General features: G+C 49.6%; 1 protein-coding gene across 2 annotated transcripts in view; it reads right to left on the reverse strand.

Annotated features, from left to right (window-relative positions):
- Positions 1 to 22,856, reverse strand: part of GALNT2 (polypeptide N-acetylgalactosaminyltransferase 2) — a 183,402-nt gene that overhangs the window by 23,810 nt on the left and 136,736 nt on the right. For both annotated transcript variants that reach the window (XM_045877854.3, XM_064594644.1), the window contains exons 4-10: positions 13,313 to 13,411; positions 12,981 to 13,048; positions 12,674 to 12,739; positions 8,994 to 9,115; positions 6,858 to 6,945; positions 3,310 to 3,397; positions 1,612 to 1,715 (exon numbers count right to left, since the gene is read on the reverse strand). In XM_045877854.3, the coding sequence (XP_045733810.1) occupies positions 1,612 to 1,715; positions 3,310 to 3,397; positions 6,858 to 6,945; positions 8,994 to 9,115; positions 12,674 to 12,739; positions 12,981 to 13,048; positions 13,313 to 13,411 (635 nt within the window). The remainder of the gene's footprint in view (positions 1 to 1,611; positions 1,716 to 3,309; positions 3,398 to 6,857; positions 6,946 to 8,993; positions 9,116 to 12,673; positions 12,740 to 12,980; positions 13,049 to 13,312; positions 13,412 to 22,856) is intronic.

Here is a 22,856-nt window from a genome sequence, read left to right on the forward strand (position 1 = left end):
AAGACTCATCGGGAGTGGCTTTACCGAGCTAGGCAAGGGGAGGGAAGGTGCCAGATGGGGCCCAGGCAGGGGCCCTGCCCGCCCCACCCTGACCCCAGGCCCCTCAAGCCCTTCTGGGGAACCTCCCCTATGGCACAGCTCCATGAATATAAAACCAAACCACCACCACCAACAAACCAACAACAACCAAACCAGGTCATTTAAGAAAACTCTCCCCCTTCTTCTGGTCTCTCTGTGAAATGTCCCATTTGATGCTTCAGTCAACACTCTACCCTGTGACACAAAGGCTGGCCGCCACCTCATCCGCCTAATCCATGCTTTCAGGTAATAGCACACATTTGAAAATCACTCGGTGGCTTCAGGAGATGGTCACCTAAGTGATGCACTGTCCTACTGGGGGGTCCTGGCTGGCCGGGTCTCCACGAAGCCATCAGGAGACGTCTGCGGAGCGAGGGTGACTGAGAATTCTCAGAAGATTAATAATACTTCTGAAGCCTTTCGTGCTCAAACGACTTTAATACAAGTCCTCCCTACCTGTCAACGTATCGTTAAAAAAACCAAAAGGAGTTTGACTCATGGTCCTTTGTCCCAGTGTAGTTACTGAGCCTAGAGAAGCTTTCAACATCAAACCATGGCAGACAAATGCTCTGCAGCGGAGATGTTATCACGAACTTTCACATCATAAAATGAGAGAAAAATAAAAGGCTAGTCTCGTTTTTTTTTTTCTTTTAAACAAAAAAATATCCAAGTTTCTGTTACAGGTAAAACTACTAAAAATGACAATGACGTCATGTGTCCCCCCTTGTCCCTGCCCTGCTTTCTCCCAGGGCACGCCCACCCACGGCCGGTGTAATGAATTCAACAGCATCAGTGGCTGAGGAGACTCAGTTCGGAACCCCCGGCAGAAAACCCTAAACAAACAGTAAAACAAAATAAGAAGAGTCTTTCTATCTTAATGCAATAAATATGATGCGGCTAGTAATGCAGACCGAAGTCTATAAAATTTCATTGGCCGTAAACCTAAGGAAAACTGATTTGCATGGGTTATTAAAAACAAAAACCAAAAAAAATCAAACCAAATTAGAACCGTTCACAACATAGTCAAGAAGGGCTTAAACGCCAAGGCCTCTCAGCTCTGTGTGATTTCCTGCATCACAATTCATCCACCCCACGAGGCTGGCCCGGGCTGGTTTCCACCCCACATGGTGGAACACGGATCCCACAGCCTGTTCCCCACGTTTGGAAGCTCTCTGTCCAAACCCTCGGATCCAAAGGATGTTAAAGAATTTGCCATTCCCTTCAAGGAGACTGCCTGTCTTCTAGCATCCTGCGCTCTAACTTAGGGCGACAGACTTAACGCCCAGCCCCAGACACTGTAGTGGAAGCGATGCTATTTATACTTACTCAGGGACTGACGGTGTGTGATGAATGGTGATTGAGGTCTTTACAGTTGTTTTTTTTTTTTTTTTCCAACTGGCTCCCTGCATACCACCTGCTCTTGCCTAACAGCCTCCTCAAAGCTTCCACTTTTCATTTTGAAGCCCTTGGTGGGTAGGAAAAGGCCATCCAATTTATCAGAATTGGAAAGCGAAGACACAGGCTCTCACGTACCCAGGTTTTCTCCTCCCCACACGTCCATCATCATGTCATACTTCCCCAGTTCTTCAAAGTAGAGCTTGTCCATCACGAAGAGCCCGCCAGCAATCATAGGGGTTCTGAGAAGGTGGAGAGGGTGGAATGGGAGAGGGGGATGGGCCAGAGGTCAGGGTTAGATCTGCATTCTAATACCAAGGTCAGGTCTACAAGCTGACCTTAAAAACCCCGGTGCAGCCATGGCTCCCCATTTGGAGCTCGGGATGCTCTCACTGCTGACTTCAAATGCCTCCCACCCGCCCTGCTCAGGCACTCCCACCGCGGAGTAGTGTCCCCTCCGAGAGAGTGACCGTTGGAGCTGGGGGCACTCACTGACAAGCAGCCCTAGGCAAGTACTTGGGCTCTCTGTGCCTCAGTTTCCTTAGAGGATTTCAAAAAACCATACGTACAAGCCCTCAGCATACTCGGGAAATGCTCGCTAGTGTCAGCTAGCCTCCTCCTCATCCTGGAGCCGGTTCCTCCCGTTAGCGGGGACCATCACTGCTGTGCTTCCTCAGCCTGGGAGGAGGCTAACTGAGCCCCTACTTCCTTCCCAGGAGATGCCCTGAGAACTCAACTTCGAGTGCTGGAGGTCTAGAGCACACTGTCATGCTGGATAAATGCTAGCGAGTGCCGGTGGTCAGTGTGGGTGGTCAGTGCCCGGAAGTCAGTGCCGGAGGTCAGTGCCCAGAAGTCAGTGTGGGTAGTCAATGCCAGAGGTCAGTACCGGTGGTCAGTGTGGGTGGTCAGTGCCGGAGGTCAGTGCCGGAGGTCAGTGCCCGGAAGTCAGTGCTGGAAGTCAGTGCCGGAGGTCAGTGTGGGTGGTCAGTGCCCGGAAGTCAGTGCTGGAAGTCAGTGCCAGAGGTCAGTGGGGTGGTCAGTGCCCGGAAGTCAGTGCCGGAAGTCAGTGCCCGGAAGTCAGTGCCGGAGGTCAGTGCCCAGAAGTCAGTGTGGGTAGTCAATGCCAGAGGTCAGTACCGGTGGTCAGTGTGGGTGGTCAGTGCCGGAGGTCAGTGCCGGAGGTCAGTGGGGGTGGTCAGTGCCCGGAAGTCAGTGCCGGAGGTCAGTGGGGTGGTCAGTGCCCGGAAGTCAGTGCCGGAAGTCAGTGCCCGGAAGTCAGTGCCGGAGGTCAGTGTGGGTGGTCAGTGCCCGGAAGTCAGTGCCAGAAGTCTGTGGCAATGCTGCCACTTAGCTATGTCTAGCCTGAAGAGGCACCCCACATTCACGCCCAGCTACAGGTGGTTGACTCTGAAAGCCAGGTGTTAATGGCTACAAGCTCTGTCTTCTGTGGGCCAGCAGGAGGGCAGAGGCAGCTCAGGGAGGGAAGCCGACCAGGAAGGGCCTCAGTAGAGAGGACTCCCCCGCCCTCCCTTTTCCCTGGTCCCCGAGTTCAACTTGAAGAGCCTGCCCTGCTGGAAACCGCTCTACAGTATAAACGTGGGGGAACTCCCAGAACTAACAGATCTGCCTCCTATAGTTGTAGGTTAGGCTTCATCTGAGGAAATCTCAAAGTACTTTATTCTATGATTCGGTGGCAGAAACTCTCCCTCGAGCCAGGACAGGGGAAACGGTGTCGGCGGCCGGCAGGAAGATGAGGAGTCTACGTCTCTAGGAAACACGGGGCCAGAGCCAGGGTCTTACCTGGGAGGGGCACCCGGAAGGATTCCTGGCACTTACTTTATGGGGGCGACCGGGTTCCCTTGCCGGGATCTCCTCTGCTCTGGGGTCATGTAATCCCATTTGAAGACCAAGTTCCAGTCAAAACCTGCCGGCCACGGAAAAGAAACAAAACATTAGGGTGCTGACGAGAGAACTGAGTGTGCTCCTGGCACCTCTGTCCCTCAGAGCTTAGACGTATCGGATATTTGGACTGGACTCACTGAAAACCACACACAGCAAAAAATTAAATAAAAGCACCACCACTAAAGCAGGAGAGGGGAGAACCTGGGGCGGGGGGGACCAGCGGGGAGGGCACACACCGACTCCTTCCCTGAAAAGCTCACCCCAAACAGAAAATGTGGGTCAGGCTTTCCTACCATTAAAACGCCTGAGAATAACTCTGACAGGGAACAGAGGGCTGTGAGGAGGGAGAAAATGGGTGGGACAGAGTCAAATCTGCCACCGTGCCTCCCCCCAACCCCCCAGGGCAAAAGAACGCAGGGGAAGGACAAGAGCATAGATTCCCTGGGCTGGCCAACTTGGCCTCCTCCATGACCCTCGATTGCAACTAAACTATGGGGGGCAAGGTGGCAGAGGGAAAACTTTTAGGTGAAAACAAGCCAAAGGAAGTGGCAAAGCAGGCAGCAGGCTGTGATTTCTGAGAAATACGGCAGCTGTCCCAATTCACGTTTAGAATCCACAGGTCACTCAGGACACGGTTTCTGACATCTGTGGGCCCCTGGCCCAAGCTGTTGGGTCCGCCCTTACTCAGAAGGCACCCCGCATCGAGCCAGCGGGCGCCAGCACACCCCACCTGCTGATGCTCTCGAGACGCACGAGGAGACCACTTCTTGGTGACAGGTGGCTCACTGCATTTCCAAAGGTCTGACAGCCAAACTTAACTACTCCAGGGCCGTCTATCCTTTAGCTCTGTGCCACCAGGCTTTTCGTTGGTCGGCAGGGCTTGTGCAGTGCCTAAGTCTGGATTTCTCTTCAGTGTGCTCGGAGGTCAACGTTCAACTGCCCTGCCAGCCCCTGTGTCTGTAGCCTGAACAGGGCAGGATGGGAAGCGTGGGCTGGGGGTCTCCTAGGCCAGCACAGGATCCTTTATGGCCCAAGCAGAGGCATGGGACTAAAAAGGCCTCCCAGCTGTTATTGCCAAGTGTGACAGGCTAGCAAAGAAGCAGCGAGCCGCTGGGAGGCCAGGCGGCAGGGACAGCAGCACAGAGGGGAAACTGAGGCAGGCCCCACACAGGCTTTTCCCAAAGAGCCCAGCTCTCCCTGAGGCAGAGGGCCTGCCTCAACCAGGGAAACAACAGACGTCCTGCCTGTGTTATGAACAGACAATGCAAAGGCCTCAATGGGCCAGTCGACACAATGTTACCTGCATTTTTTGAATGATCATTATTATTTTATTAATTTGTTCCAAAGAGACAAACTTTATTAGGTTTTGAGAATCTGCTAAAAACATCATCCTTGATTTTTTTTTTCCTAAAGGGATTTGAGAAAATGCTCCTAGAGTAAATTTGGTGCATCCTCTTCTTCTGATCCAGCAGGAGGACTGCACCCCTCACCCCCACCCCCTGCCCCAGGGCATCTATGTCCCTGCACTGGCTCTCGAATAAGCAGCTGCTATGGGAAAAGAGAGCCCATCAATCTCAGCTCTTGCAAATCCTTGGGGGAAGAAGACATTCTGAACACTAATGTTTTCTTGATAACTAGGGATCGGTCCTCTTTAAAACCCCAAACCTTCTCACCGTTTGCTGAGAATCTTTTCTGAATGTTACGTTTCCTGATGTAAGGAGAGTCCTCCCACCATGACCACCCTGTCGCTGATGCCTTGGGATGGGGGTGCTGCTCGCTCACGTCACTGACCTCACGCTGGCTACTCTCATCCTTTCACTACCACTGTGGCTGGCGTTCCTATCTCCCCACTTCTCAGATGGGCATGCTGAGGCACAGAGGTGAACTGGCCGGCCCACGGTGACATGGCAGGTGGAGTCAAAAACCCGAGTCTCACTGACTGTCTCAGCATTCTGTTTTCTGAGGTCATGCCCAATTTTATAGTTTCATGGTCTTTTTTTGACGCTAGACTATCAGTTGATCCTGTGTCTGTCTGTCCAGAATAGTCAGTCCTCCTCTAATCAGCTCAAAGTGTTAGAAGGTGGGAAAAGAAGCCCCTTGTTTCACATAAAGCAACTGGGGTGCTGGACAGCTAGAAAAGAAACCATGGATCTCAGGTGTAAAGAATCAATAGTGAATAGATTACACAAACAGAAGGCAAAAGCTTTGATATCTCTTTTAGCTGCTCTGGGCAGTCTTTGCTGACCTCTTGGCTCTCAGCTGAGGTCTGAGAGGTGTGGCTGCCAAACAGCTGAGTTTCAGAGCACAGAGCATTCATTGCTGGGCCCCCGCCAGCCCCTCACCTACCCCCCCCCCCCGCCGTCCCAGGGACACAAGGACAACTAGTAAGAGCCAGATGTCACGTGACCAGTTCCTTCGAGGGGTCCGGTGTGATTCCTATGCACCTCTCAGCACCATGAAGCGCTACGTGAGCTCAGTGGTTCTCCAGGCCTGGTCCAGGAGCCCGTGGGGGTCCACAGACCCTTCGGGGGTCTATCCCATCAAAACTACTTTGATATTTACACTAAGACCTTACATGCCTCTTTCATGCTCACTTTTTCAAAAGTACATGATGGAGTTTTCCAGAAGCTGCAGAACATGTGATATTGGCACGCTGATGAACAACAGGATGTGTACTTGCATTGTCTTGTGTTTTAACAATTTCTTGGCTTTAATTTCTAATACAGCAAATGCTGATAGATACAGCCCACGTGAACAGAAGGTCTTTGGGGCCTCTGATAGTTTTTGAGAAGGTGGAGAGCATGAGACCAGTTACCCGTGGGGCCCCAGGGGGGCTGGGTGTGAAGGGGCACATCCGGAGGCTGTGAGGACCAACAGGAAGCTGGTGTGGCCCTTCAAAGCAGGATGTGGATGGTCAGTGGGCGGGGGGGGGGGGGTCCACAACCAAGCCAGGTGTAGGGGTGCCGAGTGGGTTTGGGTGGTCAGCGGGAGCCGGGGATGACCCGGGCTTTGCCACCAGGGAGATGCAGGCTATCAGGGGAGCTGGTGTCAGAGAGGAAGGAGGCCAAGGCGAGCCCAGCCCTCCCACGCTACAAACCCTAGGCTCTGTGATGCTCACCACAGACCGCCTGTCAGCTCGGGCGACGCCTCGTCCCAGACTCCGACTTGGGAAGGCTTAATCTTCTCTGATTAAAAATGACACCCAAACTGTACTAAGCCACACATGTCATCACAGCCACAGAAGGTCAAAGAGATAAGAGGAGAACAGGAAGCACAGGAAGTTCTTTAAGGGGAAGAAGGCCATTTTTCTCTCTCTTTATGAGATTCTACTTGTCGGGCACGGAGACGCCCTTTGCTCGCGGCATGTGAGCTGGCGGTGAGCAAGCTGCTGTCACTGTCCCTCATGGCACTGAGCGGGAGCAGTGATCAGCTGCCATGCAGACGGCCAGAGCAAGGCCGGCCGGACCAGGAGCGGCACCTACCGCCTTTCAAGTCAGCGGACGCCCCCACGTACTGAAAGTTGTCCATGTTAATGACATCGATGATAGGGGACACGACCCGAGTCCTGTCCTGAAAAACAAATCGACAGAAGACGGGAGTCGGTATCACAAACAGAACAGAGCATCCTGCCCCACCAGAGGCAGGCATCGGTGTCCGGAGGCTTCAGGGACACCCGCCGCCCCTCTCACCACCTGCCATCCCCCAGGCCCACGGAGACAGAGGCCGGGGGCTCCCCGCCCTCACTGTCACGGATGGGGTCTGTTCTGTGCCGACCAAGGTCGGCAGTGGGCGGGCAGAGAGAATCGCTCCGAGAGCCGACAGCCATGGCCACGGGACACCTCTGGCATTTGCTGCCCTGGCTGACGGCGAGGCCTGCACCCGTGTGTCCCCAGCATTCTTTTCTGTTTCCCCAAACGCCAAAACTTCCCAGCACGGGGCTGCTTTCCTTCTGACAGAATTGAAGCTCCGCTGTCCTTACGTATCCTATCCCGTGAGCTGTGGTCAAGCTCGGGAAGGGACGCACGGCTAAGACAGCCATGCCGCGCTGCTAGGAATCTGTTTCTGTGGGCCTGAGGTGTGTGTGATGAGAAGCACATGGATATCATTACAGCCGAAGGCAACCCAAGTCAACTCGAGAATCCCAGATTCGAAGTATGTCTCACCTGTGAGTCTACCCGACAAAGCATTTTTCCCCCTTAGATGGAGGCATTTCTTTCTGCCACAGTTATTACTCTGGTGGTTTGTGAACATAAGGCCTTTTAACTTTCCTGCCCTCTTTAAAATCAGATGCTTAATGCTGGTGAGAGGCATCGCCCCATGCAGCTAGTTAACAAAAGAGCAAATGCTTTCCTCGAGCCATTTACAGAACCCGTGTTAACCAGAAGAAAGACTGTGAAAAACAAATTAGTAACAGAATCTGCAGAGCTAAGAACAGAATACATCAGAGGAACACGTAAGAGAAGAGTATAAAGTTCCATCACCCCCAGGTGCAAGTTTACAGGGTAGAAACCCCCATGCGGGGCACTGAGCTCGAAGAATCCGATCTTCCTTGCCCGGCTCTGTCTGGACCTGGGCATGGGAGTCAAAGAACATATAATGTGCTCGAGTTCTCAGTCCACTTCTTTTGTTTTGACTTCTTTTGATAGGACTGGAACTAGTGAGAATTAATTTTCCACGCCTTCCATCCTTACTTGAGGAGAGGGTACTGGAAATAATTCTGACAGTTCCGCCGTGGATGTGTGGGGTCTACGCACATGCTAGCGTCTTGGCCGTGGCATCCCTGTGTCCTCTACCTCCCTGGGGGACAGCCTGGGGCTGTGGGGACTGGCCTGGGGGAGGTGGGGCGGAGATTCCAGGGGGGTTCCTCTTTCAGCTAGGTGGGCGTGATGTGTAAGAGGGCTCAATTAGGGATGGACTCGAACCTTCTTGGCCACCCTGGCTCTGCCTCCCATATGAATTTGGATGTGTTATTAAAGTTCCCTGGACCCCAAGTCCCTCATGTGTCCAATGGGGGTAATACCTGGATTAAAGGTGATATGTAATGTGCCTAACATGTGGTAAGTAAAGAGTCCTATCCACAACTACTAGTGTACAAGATCAACATCATCATCATATGGTAATTACTAGTAGCTTGTGGCTAGTTAGTATTTCATGACTTACTGTCCATTGGCTATGTCCTTGTCACGCTTGACTTGTAAAAGGCATGACTTGTTCATTCTCTATTTCTCTAGTACTTTCATTAAGTTTGCTTTATCACCCCAAAGAAACACTTTCTCAGGAGAGAGGAAAGAAAGTCAATAGACCAAGTAAAAGGCAAGAGACATGGCAAAAGGCCAAAAGTAATACCACTGATGATGTTTCTAGAGACAGAGGGACACAGAGTGAGCCACGGGTCACCCTGACGGCCTCAACAGGACAACGCTGTGGTCACGGGCACCGGTCCCGCCACAAGCCCGCAGGCTGAGTCTCTTAGTGAGCAGCACCATGGGAGACGCCCCCCCGCCCCACCTGTCAAGTGCCTTTCTCCCCGGCCGTAGATGCCTACGGTGAAGACAACACTCTAGGAACAGATGTCCAAGGGGCACTTCCCGCCACACAGCGCGAGCCCCGCGCCTCACCTCGGCCACCCTCTCCAGGAGGGGCTCCAGCCAGTGCTCATTGCACTCACAGTGGCTGTCCAGGAATGTCAGGACCTTGGCCTGGGCCGCGTCGGCCCCCCGGACCCGCGAGCGCATCAGGCCTGCGGAAGGGATTTCAAAAGCGCGTCAGGGTACCTGAGACAAAGGCCACGGACCAGCTCCTCCAGCCCCGCCATCGACCCCCACCCCTCGGATCCGCAGCCCCCTTGCAAGCCTGGGTGGGAGGGGCAGTCCTGCCCTGTGGTCACCAAGACAGAGCTCTGTCGGGACGACTTCTTCCAAGTTTACCGGGTGCCCGGGAAGACAACTGTCTTAGACCCGCCCTCTGAGAAAGGCCTCTACATAACTGGAGTCTCCTCCATCAGGCAACTCAAGTGTGGAACTTTTACAATGATTTTCCTGTGACACAGCGACAGGGTTTTCTGATGAACTGGGCCACAGAAGGTGTTACTCGGATGCTTCCAGGGGCTGATGGAGCCGATTTTGGTGGTGATAATGTAATGAGAAAAGTGTCGCAAATATCTTTGTCTTCCAAAGACAGCTCAGCCCAGTGACATACATGACAAACCCCAGGTGACTGGCTTTTACACAAAAAATTAGTTCCACTCTCGGTCAAATTAATGCCATTTATATACTTGTGACCTGTTCCTAATATAGGGTTTTTATGATCACACAAAGTCTCAAGTGGTATCTGTGTCACTGGATGGGGGGGTCATATATGGCCTCTGCGATGGATGCTGGGCTCTATACAGCACCCCCTGCCCGGTCTGTGGTTTCACTTTTCACAATTTCAGTTACCCATGGTCAACTGCGGTCTGCAAGCAGATGACCCTCCTTCTGACGTCTCCTCAGAAAGTCAGTAGTAGCCTGACGCTATGGGATCTCTGTCCTTCACGTCACTTCATCTCATCACGTGGGCATTTTATCACCTCATGTCAGGACAAGAAGGGTGAGTGCCATCGGATAAGGTATTTTGAGAGAGACCACATTCACATAACTTTTTTATAGTATACTATGACTATCCTATTTTACTATTATTGTTGTTAATCTCTTACTGTGCCTAATTTATAACTTAAGCCTCGTTGGAGGTATGTATATGCATAAGAAAAAAAAGAGTCTATCCAGGGTCCCATACGACCCATGGTTTCAGGCATCCACTGGGGGTTTTGGAACGTATAAGGGGGGATGACTGTATATGAAGGTGATGTGACTATTCACAACCAGTGAGGACCAGTGTCTTAAGTTCCTTCATACACAGTAGTCAAATGGGTTTTCAGTGGTAGTTATAGAGCCGCATGTCACGGGAGGGAAAAGAGACAAAGGCTTCTAGTTCTGCTGTTGCGAAGGCAAGAGTATCAGTTTGTGGGCAAACCCTTGCTCAGAGCACAGTTCTAAACCCCAATCGAAACAGAAAAGGCAAGTATTGTAAAGGGCCAGAGAGCAGTCAGAAGCAGGCAGAAACGGGAAGGGGTTCAATCCTTAAAAGAAGAAAACCAGTGGAGTGCCCATGCATGTGGTGTTTCTCGTGAGGTTACTCTACGACCCAGAGCAACGCCACCTCTTTGGCTTGCGGTGTCAGAGGACAGAGTCCAGGGTCTCTAGAGTGGCCAGAAACTGAAGGAGGAGATCCCGGAAAGGAGGTCAGCCCCCAGTCTGGTGATAACCTCCCCATAAATCCTCGGCTGACTCCTGATTCCCAGGCACAGGGAGACCCCAAACAGTCTGTGAAAAGGAACGATCAGAAGGCAGAAAGAATGGAGATTTCAGCTGGTAACCACCCCAGGGACACTGAATTTGGCACATGAGTTCCGCCAAGGTCATCTGAAGTCCCTCAGCTGATTCTAATGAACAGCGGGATAAAGAATCACTGGCACAATAAAATCCTCAGTGCTAAATGAAGCTAAGCTGTTCCTTTGCTGTCGTATTTTATGCAACTGATTTTCTCTGTCATCTAGTAGCAATACTGTAGGCATCTGTCTATATGTTCAAATATATGGGATACACACACACACACACACACACCACACACGTACAGCCAAGCACACATATACATTTGTGTGTGTGCATTTTCTCACTCAACTATTGCACACTTCATTTGTTTCATATAGACTTCCCACCCTCTGCCTTCCCCCAGCGGGCCCTCCTCATCCCGTTCCAAAACAAAGCATCAGTATGGGCTCTTACCCGAGTGAACACCCTAATTTAAAGCACTTAGAAGCACGGATTTCTGAGGCTAACGGCACTCTCTGACAAGGCTAGCAAGTGATTTGTCAGTTATAAAATGCCGACACGAAAAATAATTTCTTTCTTTTCCACCTCTTCTTTTTCCTCCCCCCATGCTAGCAGACATTTGGGTTTAAATTCAAAAAGTTATTAGGCAGTTTGTCTGGAAGCAAATATAAGGCAAGATTTTCAGTCTGATCTCAAAGTTTTGGTTTATTCTAAGCTTGGGAGACAGATGGGAGTCCAGCAAATAGAGCTTGCTTAGGAGCAAGGCCGGTCCCATTGTTTATGTCTTGAACATCTGGATTGATGACCTGAGTTGGTTAAAATATGGTGCTGACAGCATTGTCCAAACAGGCTCAATCACTTTAGCGCAGATGAAAATCATGGTAAGAAAAACTGCACTGCTGGACTCCAGTTGGACTGTCCAGGGAACCAGAAGAAAGAGTGTCCATTGATCAGGGAATGCAAGCACCACTCCAGATCAACAGAGTCATCCTCAAATAACCAAAATGGCATGTTTTGAAGCTGTGCAATCTTCCTATCAGGAAAGGTTTCTCCGGACTATGGTGGAGTCTAGATGCCAGCCACCATGCCTTCCAACAGCACTGACACACTGGATGGTAATTACATTGTGGATTTAGCTTCCTTTCCAGACACTTCAAAGTAATACTTTCCCCCTCTGGAGTCTCTCTTATACCTGCCAATAAAGTCGACTCGATGAGCCCAGCTCCGGCAGGTAAGACTGACAGCAGGTTCTGAAGGCAGCATTTGCAAAATCCAATAAGCATGTAATTGCAGCACTATCTTCCTTCTTGGGATGCCTCACCGTCAGCGGGCTGTCAAACTTGAACCCCTTATTTTATCAGATGCCTGGAGCACGGAGTCATTAAACTTCTCATTGCTAAGTCTTTGTTTTTCTTCTAAACTCTAGTACTCCAGGGACTGATAAGACTTCCTAGATTGTAAAAGGAAGAGAGGAGCCGCTTTTCTAAATACACAAATAAAAATATAATTTGAACTCCTGCCCTAGTATACAGATAATTTCAATTTGAATGTCCTCCCTAGGCTTTGCAGGGAGAGGCTCCCAAGAGGCTCTGGTAGAGACAGACAGACAAAAAAGACTAGAAAGTTAATTGTTCTTTTAGCTGAAACACTTCTTTTTTTTTTTTTTTTTTTTTTGACAGAGAGAGACATAGCGAGAGAGGGAACACAAGCAGGGGGAGTGGGAGAGGGAGAAGCAGGCTTCCCGTGGAGCAGGGAGCCCGATGCAGGGCTCAATCCCAGGACCCTGGGATCATGACCTGAGCCAAAGGCAGACGCTTAACGACTGAGCCACCCAGGCGCTCCCCTGAAACACTTCTTTAAGTTATTGCCGGGCTCGGGAAAAGTCAGAATTCAACTGTCTTGGTATTGAATTAAGAAAAGAGTCTTACCTTCTCGCCGATCATTTCTGAGAACCCTCACCTTCTCAATTTTCCCCAAGAGGGCCCCGTCTTCAGCTAGGGAAAGAGAGAAGCAGAACATTTGGAACCCCGTTTACATGGGCTTCGTATTCAGGTATTGTGAATCTCGGTCATCTGCGGGTGGAGGATCTCCTGGGGCATCGAGGAGGCCCCTCTTCTTTCTGCAGGCCCTGATTTCTGGCCTTTTCAGGAAACTCGTCATTAGCATGCACACTAAGGGAAGCTGGTGTCCCGGAGAAGGGCCGGGCATGGGGGAGGAATCTGACACGGTACTCACGGTCGTTGCTGTAGTCATCCACCAAGATGATCTCTTTTATGAGGTGGGGAGGGCTTTTCTTAAGCACACTGAGGAAGAAAAGATAAAGGTTGGAGGCCTGTAAGGGGTATCATTTGGGGTGGGGAATTCTCATGTGCTGGTCCCAATCCTTGGCCGGAGAAGCCATCAGCCACTCCTCGTGCTGCAGTCAGGGGACCTGCCTGTCCCCCCCCCCCCAGACAGCCCTGGCCCAGGTGTGCTGGGGACGCAGGGCTGTGTCCAGCACCCCTACCAGTGAACACCTCCCATAAGGTGCAGCAGGTGGGCAACGGGGGGGCCTCTCCTGCCCTCACCTGACCACTGTCCTCAGCAAGGCCGACCTGGCTTCATTGTGGAACGTGATCACCACGCTGGTGGCTGGCAGGTCCACCCGCCACTGCTTCCGTTGACACCTGAGGGAAAGGAAAAGACGGTTCTCTGAATGAAGAACCCAGACCTGGTTCGGGAAGGCTCTGGAGAGCGCAAGCAGCCCGACTGGCTGGGGTGGACCTTCTCGGACGAACTGGTTATCTGCAGAAGGGACCGGCACATTCTGAGAGAACGGGACATAAGGAAACAGAAAAACACAACCGGAGTTACATTTTAAAAGATGATTTCGGCGAAAAGTAACATATTGAGAACATCTTTCTAACGCTGAAAAAAAAAAGCATGTTTTAAAACAGTGAAGTCCCATTTATTCTCACATGCAGATACACCTCTAGAGATGTGCTTTTCACAATTCACAGTGGTTATTTCTGAGGGGTGGAGCCAACTGTGTGTCGATGCTCTTTTCTCATTTCTGCAGCAAGCACGTGGGGCCTCTGGGATTCTTGGCAAAGCTGTATTTGGACTGGCTCTGTCCCGCCGACCACCCTCCCCCTCCCGCCCCCCCTCCCCACCCCAAGGCAGCAGGGACACACGTCTGTCACCCTGCAAGGCTGGGGCAGGGTGTGGGCCCGTGGGAACCTGAGCCCGCCCGCTCTCACCTTTCGTTTTAAGGAGTACTGAAAGAACCCAGGGACTGTCTCTGAACAAAGTCGATCCGGGGGGCCGGGGAGAAACTATGGGCAGATCAACACAAGGCACTTCTCAAGTCTGTTCTCCACAAACAGACACAAGACTGTGAGGACAAGGAATGGCTCTTTTAAAAAATAGGACTCGGCCAGCTCGAGGTTGAAGACGCTAAAGTATCCCACACTAGAGGCAGAAATGACCCATTAAGGTAGACCCAGCTCAGTAGAAACCATCATAAGGGACCCTCCAAGGCAGGCCCCATGGGTCTGGAGAACATGCTACCATGGAGGTGATGGTTCCAGACACAGAGCAATACATCTGGGGCAGGCTTGCAGCCTGTTAGGACTGCGAGGCAACCATCAACTTGGGGTTTCAGTGCATTTAGAGAGTTTCCAAAATGGTGGTACCACGGACACCCACTTGGAAAAAAGGCTGGGGAGACAGTAAAGCCTCTTTGCGCTGAGAGAAACTGTTCTGGAACGGTCTTTTTATACCCAAGGTCCAAAGAGTGAAAGATTTTTGCTGGGAGCCTGCAGCAGGGTGGGGACCTGTCCATGGGTGCCCACCACGAGGTCCGTCCCCAGTGGCCTCTGTGCTCTGCAGACTGTCCCTGCACTTCATGCAGTGAAGCATACTGCCTCCCGCATGGAAGCAGCTGGAAACCTTCCATGGTGCCAATCCACTTTAAAAACCTTGCTCTACCTGTTAGCTCTTAATGCCATTTACCGCGGCTGTGAGGGATGGGTTTCCAGAATTAAAGGCCTCTATCTTAAATGGCAAATCAGTGGGAAAAGGAGACAGATTTCTTTAAAAAAAAAAGTCATCTCTGGAGCTCAGCCACGGCTAAAAGCATTTAAGCAGTTAAGGACTCAAGTGGCCGAGCGAGCAGCTCACGGACAATGGCCAGCACTTCCACATGAACGGGGACATCTGAAAGGAAAATGGCCCACAGACACTAATTTTCCCTCCTGACTGGGAAAACGACTTCAGAGAAGCAAATTTTGAAAAGGAGCAAGAAAAGCAGTGCAATTAAGAAGCAATTAATTCAGAATCACAAAACGGACTTCTTTTACTTATTCTGGTTATCTGGATAGGCTGACTTCCACTCATCATGAGAAAACTGCATAATCTTCCTCTCTTTGTCGTCCGGGGGACAAAAACACATTCTGGAATTAATATGGTACCTCATTATGGCTCCCGACAGCCGAGTCTTTAATGACAAGTAGATGGATAGGCTAGTTTTGCAGTTACTCCTTTTCTTTCAATTTTAAGAATTAGCCAATTGTTGGATTAAGGAAGGGTGTGCAAGGTTCAGCTGTAAACAAATTCCCGAAGACAGTCCTTCCCCGGGACTCATTCCGTAATGCTAACGAGCAGCATCGGAAGAGCAATACCCTCCGCAGTGAGGGGCCCCCCAGGCCAGCGGGCAGCGGGACCACGGAAGGATTCAACCAGGGAAGCACTTTTCCTCCTCGAATCATTGTCCACTTAACCAATCCAATCATGTCCTATTCTCCTGGCTTCCTCTTTTCTGTGGGAAGCCTCATTCTCCGCGAGCACGAGCACGGGCGAAGTCTCAAGGGGCCCCTGGAAATGTTTTTTTCCAGAACACAAAGGGCTGCGGCAGCCACATCATTTTATGAAAACTCCTCTGCATATTCATAAGGCACCAAGTTTTGCTAGGGCTTGGCAGTCAGGAGGCATGCCATTTTTAAGAGGCATCGCATTTTTAAGGCAAAGAGGGATAACGAGCAAAAACTGAGAACTATCTTACGCCCCATGAGCTAAGAGTGTATGTGTGTACGGACGTGTATGGATTCAGATCCGAACTCCTCACGCGGAGCCAAGAGAAGGGGGAGGGGGGAGTGCAGAATTTCTTTAAAAAGAAACAGAATAAATCTTGCATTTAAAGACTCCTATCCGTGCCACCCAGTCTTCACTACTGCAGAGTGAGTGAAAGAAGGCCCGATATAGCAGCTCATCGGGAGACTTGGCTGCCAGGGGCACGTTCCTACTGGAGATTTCTTGGGGAGCAGAGGACGAACCACAGCGTCCTTCAGGTCCGTGGCAGGACAAGTCTGCAGCTGACGTGAGCTGGAAGCCGTGGGATGCCTGGGGTGCAAGACAGGGCTCTGGGGCCACAAGCTGGCCTGAGTCTCCACGGGTCTGGTAGTAGAGCGGTCATTCTGGTAACTTCCTATCCGGTAAAACACAGACTTTAAAAACCGGACACAAAGTTTTTCTTTTTTAAGTCTTGAGTTTAGTTTTAAAATTTCTCTGCGACCACACGGCTATCAATATCTGAACTCTTGAGTGGCTGGAAATGGAAAAAATGGCTGATCTCAACCACCATGTGCTCCTGAGCCCTTCTGAAGAATGAACTTGTCTCTGGAGCAGACTCTTTCTGATGCAGGGGTTATATTTGGGGTTGATCATAAAGTTGATCAAAGAACCCAAAGCACCTCTTCAGATGCATCCCCAAATGCCCTGGGAAGCTAGAGGCTCTGTTTAAGAACGCAGGAGTTGCATAATGTATGTCTTCTACTCCACCCCCAGCATGCCACGGCTCACCACCATCCCAGTTGGCCTAGTATTTCCGCAAAGGGCCTGTGGTAGACTTGGTTACCGACTGTGGCATCTGCGAACATGGCTCTCATAATCTTGCACGGTTACTGGAAAAATCAAATAAAAATGTATGAAAAAAAACCTTTGAAAATGGGAAAGGCCACTATAATTATAACTCAGGGGTGTAATACGCATTTGGTGGATGCGCATGATCAGTGCCTGTCATCGGCACGTGGCGGTTAGCATGGAATTTTCTCTAGGAACTTGGAGTCGAGGCCGATGTGACGGGCGTGAGACAGACTAATGCACATGATGATCCGGGGGGTGGGGAACGCACGGTCACTCGGGGGAAGAGGGGTTCTGAGGTCCGCGAGAAGAGCTCAGTGGATGGAAAGGTGGGGGATGGAGAAGCAGGCTTCAATAAAAGAGAGAGTTCCAGAACATCTACAGTGTGTAGAGAAAGGCTACACTTAGTGAGACGGGCATGACAGCCAAACGGAGGGTCACAGGAAAGAAGAAACACTGGGTGAATATGCTCCGTCTCCCTGAAATGCCCATTCAACTCAGATTTTGTTAGGAAAATACCAAGCAAGTTGGCTGATTCGTAATTAATTTAGTCATTAAATTAGTAATTACGCATTACTCTATGTCAGCATAAAGACTGGCTTCTATGATGGAAGAGATGGGAAATATACACACCTTAAAAGATAAAAAAGCAACATTTCAAACCATGTCAAGCCCACGTCGGCATTTTCTGGTCTCCCAGCGCTCAGAGATGCTCAGCCCCTCTGTGAAGCCCGCGGGGTGCTTCCAGCCAGTCCCGAAAGAGGGATGTGTAGACCCCACAACCCTGAGCATAACACACAGCCTGTATCCTGATTACAAGCTGGAGTCCGCATTGGAGGAAATCTTCTGGCCATGGGAACCTTGGATGTTAGTTTCTGCAGTAGACACTTCTCACCGTGTGCCCCCAAGTCACCCTCCAGCCATGTCTCTGCTTCCTGTGGAGCAGCTCAAGGGGGAAACACCACCAGGCTCAGGCAAGGCCGTGGGATTTCAAGGTTCTGGGTGCTGTCCTGTGTATTCCTCTTTACAAATTATTAAGTTGGCATTCTGGGTTCATTCAATCTGTGAATTCAGTTTGAGTCTGCCCCTGAGAGACAAATCTAGCTTTGGTTTGCTGGCAATGAAACAAAGCAAAGCATGGGGGGCGGGGAGCAAATAAGCAAAAAGCAAAAGTTTCTGGTTTTGCAAAGATAAGGGTCAAGCCTTGGACCACGATACATCCACCATGGTGAAGAGTTTCCCGTGGCTTCCTGGGAAGAGCTGCTTTTGCCCAGGCAACCTCTGCCCCATCACCATCGGTGTGGGTATGCACGAGGAAGATTTCATACCCACAACCTAGAGAGCATTACACAAGCAGCCATACACCCTCCACTCACTTTTATCAAGTCTTAATATTTTACAGGGCGCCTGGGGGGGCTCAGTCAGTTGAGCGTCCTGATTTCAGCTCAGGTCATGATCTCCAGGTCATGGGATCGAGCCCCGCGTTGGGCTCCACACTCAGCACAGAGTCTGCTTGAGATTCTCTCCCTGCCCCTCCCCCTGCCCCTCCCCCTCTCTCATGAATAAATAAATCTTTAAAAAAAACCTATTTTACAACAGGGGCACATGACATGTGGTAGTTTAGTCCCTTGTGTCCTTCCCACCTCAAACCCTATCTTTGCCAGGTAACCACCATCCTGAATTTGGTACTTCATTATCCCTATGTATGTTTTCAATAAACTACGTATGTCCATATTCATAAACAATATATAGTATTGTTCTGTGCGTATTTGAAATTTATATGGGTGACACTGCATGGCGACTTGCTTTTTGCACCTTTCGGGAATACGCCTGCTTTGATCCACATTGCTCTATTGACCTCACGTTCACTGCTGACTAGCTGCCCACAGAAGGCACACAGCACATTCCGTCCCTTTTCTGTGGATCGTTAACTTGTCTGTTAGGAATAACGCAGCAGTGGACACTGTCTTTTTACATGCATGAGAAAGCTTCTCTGCATTATCTACCCACAAGTGGGACTGCTAGTCGTAGATTATGTCCCTCTTCAACTGAGCCTGAGACAGTCAAACGGTGCTCTAACATGGCTGTTAGTGGTTTCACTCCTACCCACAAGGTCAAGTTCATATTGCTCCATGGTCTCACCACCCCTTGGTACCGTCACAGTGTTTTAATTTTGTCAGGCAGACTGGTATGAAACGGCTGCTTAGGATTCCAATTTTTATTTCCCCAGTTACTAGAGGCCACACATCTTTCCATATGTTTATAAGCTGACTGGAGTGTTTCTTCTGTTAACTGCCTGCTCATATTTTCGGTCTACTTTTTGATTAGATTTTTACCTCACCATTACTCGATGACAGCAATTTGTATATTCTGGACATTATCCTTTGTCTGCCAGATGCACTGTAAAAATCTTCTCCAAGTCTGTGGCAGATCCTTTAGTTTTGTGTGTGATGTCTGCTGTCAAATGTACGTTTTAAGTTTCTTTTCAAACTGTGGCCCTGGGGTAACGTTTTCGCGACCCAAGGTCACTGATACATTCTTGTAGATTTTCTTCCAGATGTTTTAACTTTTACAAGTACTTTTAACATTCACGTTCTCTACCTACCCATACTCTCATGAATGGGAGGACTGTCATCTCATTTTTCCTACGTGGATGATCCATTGTCTGAGCACCACTTAATGGCTCATTACTTCCTCCCGGATTCATAATGTCACTGCTGTCACATTGCATTTTTTATACGCAGAGTTCTGTTTCTGGTTCCACTTCTGCTCTGTTCATCTACTCATGTAACCCTGCATTCATGCCATGCTGCCTTAACTGGAAGTAAGTCCTCACATCCGACACGGGAGGTTGCCTACGGTGTGTTGTTCTTCAAGGCTTTTATTGGTTATTTGGGGCTATGTGCCTTTCCTTTTGATTTTAAAGATCAGTTCTTTAAGTTTCATGAGAAAAAGCACCATATGACACTGTACTGAATTCCCACATTAATTTGAAGAGAATTGGTATCTTTATAATATCGACTGGGGTTTTTTTGGGTCCTTTAATTACGGTTTTTTGTTCGCTTTTGTTTTGTTTTTTAAGTAATGTCTACACCCAACATGGGGCTCGAACTCAGGATCCCGAGATCAAGAGTCGCAGGCTCCACCGAGGGAGGCAGCCAGGCACCCTCTTCAGTTATGTTTTGTATTTTTCTAATCTTCTCCAGAAAAGTTGTGTGCATCTTATGTTGCGTTTATTCCTAACCGCGTCCCGCTCGCTCTACAGAGTGGGGTCTGTTGTCCTGTCTCCTAACAGGCCAGGACTACTGCTTGTCTCTGCAGGTGGACGCTGTGCTGCAGCCTCAGGGGGCTCCCTTCTTTGTTCTGACAGTCTGTAGGCTCTCCTGGATTTTCCGCTAATCAAGTCATCCACCCTTTGTCCTTTTCTTTCCATTTCTTACCTATATTATGGTTCTTGTCTTAATAAGGCGCTGGTGATGGCCTGCGGCATAAAATGCGGTTTAAAAAAACGGGGTAGAGATCATCCCTGCCTCCACCCCATCTTTGATGTCCATGTGATTAGATTTTCATCATTAAGCATAATGTTTGCAGTGGATGTTTTATTGATACCTTTAATTGGGTTAAGGAAATTCCCTTGTAAGTGCTAAATTTTACTGATTTTTTCCCCTTTCCATTTATTTATTTTTTTTAAGATTATTTACTTATTTATTTGAGAGAGAGAGCACATGAGAGGGGGAAGGGTCAGAGGGAGAAGCAGACTCCCTGCTGAGCAGAGAGCCCAATGTGGGACTCGATCCCGGGACTCTAGGATCATGACCTGAGCCGAAGGCAGTTGCTTAACCAACTGAGCCACCCAGGCGCCCCCATTTATTAAGGTTTTCTTAAGCTTTTCTTCTTTATTTTTTAAAAGGTTTTATTTAATTATTTGAGAGAGAGAGAGAGAACGAGTGCATGTGTGCAATTGCGGGGAGAGGCAGAGGGAGAGAGAGAATCCCAAGCAGGCTCCACACTGAGCATGGAGTCCAACATGGACTCGATCTCATGACCCTAAGATCATGACCTGAGCTGAAACCAAGAGTTGGATGCTTAACCAACAGAATCACCCAGGAGACCCTAGCTTTTCTTCTTTAATCCATTGAGAAGGTAAATTGTATTAATATAGTTTCTTTGCTCAGTCATTGTTGTAGTCCTAAACTAAACTCTAACTGGCTATGATTTTTTTTTTAAATAGAGCTGTATTAGATTTGTGAGGATTTGGTTGAGATCTTTTGACTCTATAACCATAACCGTGACTGGTCTACAAGTTTCTATTCTTATGCTTTCCTTTTCCAATTTCATAGTAAGGTACTCCTGCCCTCATGAAGCAAACGGGGTAGCTCCCTCTTTTTCTGTTCTTTAAACTAGCCCATGTTTTATGTAAACCCACTTGAGCCTTGTCCATTTGGGGAAGGCAAACTTTTTATTGCTGTAACTTTCTTTCGTGGCTTGTATTTATTCATATTTTTTATTTCTTGAGTGATTCTGGTAATCTCCACGTTCCTAAAAAACTATCTATTCTCTATAATTCTGTCACCTCTATTTGCATGTAAGTGTACTTACAATTTTCTTACGGTCTTCATAAGCTCTACTGTATCTATAGGAATGTCTGTGCTTTTCTTCCTAATACTACTTAATCATGGTTTTTCTTTATTTTGGTTAATCAGTATTCTTGGAGATTTCTATTTCTTTTTTCAAGCTTTATATAATCCTCTCTACTTTGTGTTTTCCTAGTTCATTAAATTTTTCTTTTTCCTGAATGATGTCCTTCCTGCTGCTGTTGAGGTTTTACCCTGTTGTATTTTCCCACCTTCTTGAGTCACAGAGTGGGCCTGGGTTACCCTACGGAACAAACAGGTGACTTCAAACCCAATCAAATTCTATAGGACGGAGCAACAAAAGCAGTTCTGTCCTCAACCAGGAGGAGGGTGCGGTGAAATGGGGAGAAATGGCCTGAGGTGTAATGATTCACTTTTTAACTCCAGGAAAGAGCAACGTGGCATGTCTCCATCCTATGCCAAAGTACACACCGCAGGCCGGGCCCCGGGGAGACAGAGCTGCCGAGGGAGCCCTGGGGCTGCGCCCCCCGCCGTCTCTAGCGCACCCAGCACCTGACAGTGTGCCAGCCTCCACACACACCTGCCGGCCAGGTGAGACCAACCGGGAGAAGCTGCGTGAGGGTCAAGCTCGGACGGTGAGGCCGGGACGTTTCAAAACCTCGAAATAGATTCAAGTGGATTCTCTCACCTCCCAGCCCGTTTGCTCGCTGCCTGTTCAGAGGAAGGCTCTGAACAGCAGGTGACCCCAAAGAGGCCCTGAATGCACATTTGTCCCCTTGCGCTCCCCCACAGAGACCACTTCCGTGGTTTCCATTTCAATGGAGAAAAAAGAGCGGGTGTGTTGTTTGTGTGTGTCCCGGCAGCCTGACACAGCTGTCCCCATGGGAGCTGCCGATTCCCACATAAGCTGTCTGGTTGGGGCACCCGCCAGGCACATACTCTTCATTCAGGATGCCGATGTCCTTTGGGGGCAGGGCCTGGACTCCTGATCGCCAGGAAGTCTGGACAGTTAGTGTCAGACTCTCAGAAGGGCTATGAAAATGAAGATGCCTTGGCCCGTCCCCTGGGGTAGGTCTAGAGTGATGCCTGAGAATCTGGTTTTAGAAGCTCCCCTTTTCCCCAGGTGAAGCTGAAGCAGGTTGTTCTTAGGCCTCATTTTTTATTTTATTTTTATTTATTTTTTATTTTTAAGTCATCTCTCATTTTAAAAACTTGGCAGAAGACTGACGGACTTAGGGAGCTGTAATTAGACTCATCCGAGGAGCTCTGGATTTATACACCCAATTCTGATAATGGACCACAGAGCACAGAGGTTAAAAACCACTTCTCTAGAAGATTTTGGTTTCCCACTCCCCATCCACCTCAAGCTGAGTCCCAGTGTCCATCACGTAAGGACCCCGCCTCTGCTATATTCCTCACACTCTCCCATGGCTGTGAAGCCCGATACCTTGAGTCAAGTCTGAGGCCTCTGGAATAAGGCCCCAACACCCAGGGCCCCGTGGAAGAAGACCTAGCCCACCCGTGGAGTCTGGACTCACTACAGGGGGTGGGAGGTACTTGAAACAGGCTGGCCCTTTACCTTCAGAGCATGAAAAGCATTTATAGGCCAGACTGGGTG

The sequence above is a fragment of the Mirounga angustirostris genome, unplaced genomic scaffold, assembly GCF_029215605.1.
Source record: "Mirounga angustirostris isolate CCGP_5_RB_7025 unplaced genomic scaffold, mMirAng1.0.hap1 SCAF_6, whole genome shotgun sequence".
In the NCBI taxonomy this organism is placed as follows: domain Eukaryota; kingdom Metazoa; phylum Chordata; class Mammalia; order Carnivora; family Phocidae; genus Mirounga; species Mirounga angustirostris.